This window comes from Bidens hawaiensis, unplaced genomic scaffold, assembly GCF_021521415.1.
Source record: "Bidens hawaiensis isolate Kalapana, Puna unplaced genomic scaffold, B.hawaiensis_p1.1 tig00002323_1, whole genome shotgun sequence".
In the NCBI taxonomy this organism is placed as follows: domain Eukaryota; kingdom Viridiplantae; phylum Streptophyta; class Magnoliopsida; order Asterales; family Asteraceae; genus Bidens; species Bidens hawaiensis.
In genome coordinates this window covers 1,380,878-1,386,484 of record NW_027491125.1, presented here as the reverse complement: position 1 = coordinate 1,386,484, position 5,607 = coordinate 1,380,878, and the positions used below count along the sequence as shown (strand labels likewise).

General features: G+C 36.6%; 1 protein-coding gene across 1 annotated transcript; it reads left to right on the top strand.

Annotated features, from left to right (window-relative positions):
• The first annotated feature begins 1,335 nt into the window (after positions 1-1,335).
• Positions 1,336-2,455, top strand: LOC143617409 (uncharacterized). Its single transcript, XM_077089982.1, has 2 exons — positions 1,336-1,790; positions 1,869-2,455. The coding sequence occupies exons 1-2, from the start codon at positions 1,428-1,430 to the stop codon at positions 1,884-1,886; spliced, it is 381 nt and encodes a 126-aa protein (XP_076946097.1). The 5' UTR covers positions 1,336-1,427; the 3' UTR covers positions 1,887-2,455.
• The last annotated feature ends 3,152 nt before the right edge of the window (positions 2,456-5,607 follow it).

The following is a 5,607-nucleotide window of genomic DNA, read 5'->3' as shown; positions in this document are numbered from 1 at the left end:
AATTAAACAAATAAAAGTGAGCAGCTAGTCTAAAAAGTTGTAAAGTGATAGGCTATTGATAGATCTTTGCTTGTCGTGATTGCTAGATTTAGTTCTTCGTAAGGAGCCCGTCTAGATTTGATTGTCAGCTTAGTCTATTAAATTAATTGAATTTGCTTTCCTCTCTTTTGAATACCGCGCTGTGAGGTAGGTTTTCGTCATAAAAGATACTTAGACATAAGCGATTTAAATAACCGTAAAGAAGTTTAATATAAAACTGGTGAGTTTTAAAACTTGTTAGAAATCCATAGACGTCTTCTTGAAGTTCAAAGGGTCCTGTTCGGGTTTTTTGTCAATGGTCTATTTTATGATCCCAGTTCCATAACTTGCGTTTTTCCATTTAAAATAATAACCGTAACTTTGGGGATTCTGGCCTGGGTAGTTATTTTTATCATCTTAATTAATCCAAGTTTTCTAAATTGTTTATTTGTTAAATTAAATTAGGTTTAAGTTTTATTAATTAATTAATAAGTAATGATTATGTTTTATTATTATTTAAATAATTAGGGTTTGGTTTATTATTATATTATTAGTTTATTATTAGTTTAATTAAAGTAATCATTAGTTAATTATTATTAGAGTTTTAATTAGTTAGTATTAAAATCCCCCTTAAATATTATTAATAAATAGTCGTGTCTTGTAATCGAGTCTAATTTGCTAGTTTCGTAATTTAATGAGTCTCGTGGGTTCGATATTCGGACTTACTTAGCTGTACTAGAGTCCACTGGTTCACTTGCCGGTTAGTAGTTTAACTTAAGTTTAAGGGTCTAGAGTATTACTTAGTGTCTATATTAGTATAATTTTAGTTATTTATTATTTGACTACTTTTAGCACATCAAGTTTTTGGCGTCGTTTCCGGGGACTCTTAGCGATTGCGTTATTAGCTCTGATTGGACTTACTTTCTATATACGTGCTATTATGCTTTTTTACTTTTGAGTTTTTAGGGTTTTAGTTAATTAAATTTTTACGTATTTATTTTTTGCTTTGAGTCGTAGGTGTATAATTGTCTGTGTCTTTTGCTTATTTAAATTCTTGTAATTATGTGTGAAATTTGTGACAGTCCTCACTTTACCATTAAATGTCCATGCTATAGTGCTCACCCTAATTGTGATACGTGTGGTCGTCTTCATTTGACTCATAGATGTTCATATTATTGTACTAACCCCTATGCGCAGCAGCAGTCTTATCTTTCACAGGGTCCCCGTCATATTTTTATAACGAACCGGATCGGGGATATCAATACAAACAAGGGCAAGATTATGTTTAACATTCCAAAAGCAGCCCCAACGGGGGTTCTGTGGAGTATTTGAATAAGATCGAGGAGTTGTTGACCCGACTATTAGAGAAGGATGCCCAATACCAACAAACATTAGCTGAACATGATGCTATGCTAAGAAATCAACTATCTGTTTTTGCAGGTCTCCAAGATGCAGTTAAAGAAATCTCTGGAATACTCACAAAGGTGAAAGAAGGGTCAAAGCAGATCTCCCAATGCGTGTACGAGTCAGATAGCGAAATTATTCGAGAAACCGAAGAGGAGAGTGTGCAGCTGGAGGAACAACCGACACCTGGTTATAAGTATGATGCGGAAGTCAACTATTTGGGATACATGAATCGGTTGGGCGAGTTGTTCCCGATGTTTCCAGAAGAAGGGAAAGAGCCAATCATGGAGTATATAGATGATTCAGAGGAGAACATTCTAGATACGGAGACACGAGTGGCAGATAAAGTCCCACCTCAGGCCACACAGGTATGCGTTATTGATTTTGCAGGTTGTTACAGTGACTCTGATGATGAAATAAATGAAGAAGAGTGGGATGCTTATCAGAGGTCGTTAGTGAAGTAAGAAGAGATAGAGGATGTCGTGGATTTGGGGGATTCACTTGAGTTGATGTTTGGCGTTGAGGAAAAGGTTGTGAATGAATTGAGTGAGGAAGATGAATTCCTTTATCTGGAGTTGGATGGATTGTTAGAGTATGACGAGGGGGGTACATTGGATGTTGATGGGGATGTTGCGTTTTTCGAGGCCCTACTTGTAGAGGACAGTGTAGATGAGGATGTGGTGTTAGAGGAAGAACACCATTTCCGGCCCGTGGACTGTGTTTTGAATGATGATCAGGAATTAAAACCACGGGATAAGGCCGAGGATGATAGGTTACCTGAAAACCGAAGTTGCGTATACTTTAGAAGATGGCTTACGAGAGTGAAAAAACCATTAAAAGTCAAACACAACCAGTCTTCTCGATACATACAACGCATTCGGCTTTTGCCAGGTAAGTTTAAATATAGGTAGTCTGACCCGTTACTGATTTTTAATTCTAATTTAATATTTTACGGTTCCATCATTGATATATTACTGTTTGATAAATTCCTGGTGGAACTAAACGGGTTAGATAGGGTACAGATTAAGGAGAAACCTCCTGATTAAATTCAAGTGTGGGGAGATTTCGTGGAGTTTGTATATTTAATCGTGTCACTAACGTAGTATTTTGTAGTTTGTTTTTGTTTTTGTGTTTTTAAGTTTTGCTAGTTTGAAAAAAGGTTGAGCTTGAGACGATCCCCAATGAAGAATTTAATGAAAAAAACAAGTGTGGGGATGATGGAGTTGTAGTGGAGCCGTATACTTTATATTTATTTATTTGCTCCTGATTATTCATGTTTTATATATTTGTGGGTTGGTAAAACACTTTTATTGCATAACATCTGTTGGGTCAAGAGTTTGACCCAAATGAGGATATTTGACCTAAACGAAGAATATGGAAGATTGGAATCTTCTTAACCTCCTCAGAAACTGCTAAGTATTGAATCCGAGCACACCTTGGACCCTCGAGTAAGCTTTTACTTAGCCGAGTACGAGATTTTGCCTTCCGAGCAAGGTTTACTTCAAATAGTCTTCTTAAGTGGAGATCCGAGTAAGGTATGCTTTTTAGTGATTTCCCGAGTAAGGATCACTGATTTGGCATCTCTGAGCAAGGTTCACTTTGTCAAGCAGGGTTGTTCTTCAAGACCAAGTATTTTACTCTTCCGAGTAAGGTATGGTCAACCAAGTCCAAGAAGCCAAGTAATTTGAAGACCGGACATGGTATTCTTTAATAATTATGGTCCGAGTATACTTGATGAGTTAATAGAATATCTCTAAGTTAATTCGAGTAAGGTTCTGCTCAAGTAAGGTATGTACTCCCGAGTACGCCTTATCAATAAGTTGTTCAACTGACAATGAGCCGAACAGGACCATAGAAGAACAAGGTTGCTCGTAAGGATTTGTCGGGCAAAGTTTGATAAGTCCAAGAAGATTGAAGTCTACTCGGTGAATATTTTACTTGGTAAAATATTCTTTAAGTAAAGTCTACCCGGAAACTGATTCCGAGTACACTTCTATGTTTACCAAGTCTGAAGGAAGGCCGAGTACACTGCGTACTCGAAGACTGAAGATTAATGAAAAGCCTACCCGGAAGACTTGTTTTACACTTAGTTTTATTTTTGAATATGTAATTTGAATATGTATTATCGGAGAGGGTTTCTAGAAGGAATGACAGCTGTCTTAGGTTGGCAAGCTTATAAATAGAATATTTAGGGCACGCCGCCAGAGAAAATACGGATAAGACTGACTCATTTATTGAGAGAATATTGGGTGACGGCTGTCTTAGGATTCCTAGAAAACCCTAAATCGATTATCCTTTTGTATGATTAACATTATATAAATGGAAATCTTTTGAGTGAATCCTGGGTGTGCCTTCTATCTTTGAATATTCATTGCAACCGTATGTTTGTTATTTATTCCGCCTTTAACAAACGGTCATCTTTCTAAATATAGCAACCGTAATTAACTCTCCTGTCAACACGATTAATTTTGTGTGAGTTATGACATGATTGATTAAGATCCGAGCTGAATCGAACATCACAAGTGGGACCTGACAAGTGGTATCAGAGTGTGATTACTGCTATTTTTAGAAAGATTGTTGCTGATTAAGATTTGAAGAAGAATGACGTAAGCAGGCACTGTTCGATTGATTTGTGACGTCAGCAGCCCTGTTTTTTCATTTTTCTTCCAGATCTACAATCTACCGGTGTTTTCTCTTCCTTATTTCATTTAAAGTTTTAATCTTTATATCTAAATCTTGTTCTAATCATATCAGACACCTCAGATCTGAGCATTCTGTTTTCAGATCTGATTATTTTGAAACTTTTTAAAGAAACTGATTTTTGATTTCTCAAAATGTCTGGATATGAGGAACAATAGGTGTCTACTAACAAGATACCTAGGTTGTATGGACAGGAAAACTTTATCAAATGGAAGGTACTCTTTGAAGCAGCTGTATGCTACAATGACATTGACATGTGGAACTCCATCAAGAATGGTCCACAAACTACTGTTGAAAAGGGTGCAAATGCTACTGCAACTGCTGCTATAAGAGAAAAGATGAGAAAGGTGGATGACAAAGCCTTGGCTGTGATTAAGCTAGGTTTGTCTTGGGAAATTCTGACCAAGGTGGCTCAACACACAACTGCTAAACAAATGTATGATGCCATCCTTGAGATGTATGAAGGGAACACTGAATTGAAGAACATTAAGAAGCAAAGACTGAAGCAACAGTTGGAAAGGTTCAAGTATAGAGATGGAGAAAGGTTGAAGTCAATACTAGAACGTTTTCTGAGTATTGTGAATGAGTTGAGAACAACTGATTATGTAATGACTGACTTTGATTTGAATACAAAGTTGCTCAACTCAATGCCAAAAGAATGGTATACTGCTTGCAAATTCATCCATCAAAAGCAGAATTTCAATGAATTGAAATTGGATGATGTGGTATGTTTTCTTCAAGTTGCTGAACTTGAAATGATTGAGAATGAGATGATCAAGGAAGATAGACCAAGTTTCCATGTTTCAGATGCTTTGATTGCACCAATGGGAAATCTGTTCATCAAGAACCAACAGCAAATTCCCATAATAGAAGAACCAGCTGAACATAATGTTGTGACTCCAAAATCTTTCATTAGAGGTAGCACAAGCACTCAAGGAAATCAGCAAAGATTCAATGTGCAACTGATTGATGATTCTGACTCTGCCTCTGTGTCTAGTGGAAATGTTCCTAATCCTGGAACAGGACATGTTCAAAGCAATGAGACACAAGCTTTGTTATCTATGTTCACTGAGTCATATAATGCATTTGTTGCAAAGAACATGATTCACACAAGTGTGGTTCAAGATGATTTAGAACAGATTGATGCAGATGACTTAGAAGATATGGATTTGAAATGGCAAGCTGCCATGTTGGGATTGAGAAGTAGAAGGCTGTACAACAGAACTGGTAGATCTCTGGTTTCTTGTCCAAATGACAGGATTGGGTTTGACAATTTAAAAGCAATATGCTACAATTGTCAGCAACCTGGTCATTTTGCAAGAGAATGCAATCAACCAAGAAATTTTCAGATGAATCAATCTCATAATCAACAACCAGGAGGTCAACCTCAATATCAACACAATCAATCTAGAGGTCAACAGCATTACCAGCAAAATCAACCAAGATTCAACAACAACAGCAATCAGATGAACAATTTCAATAACA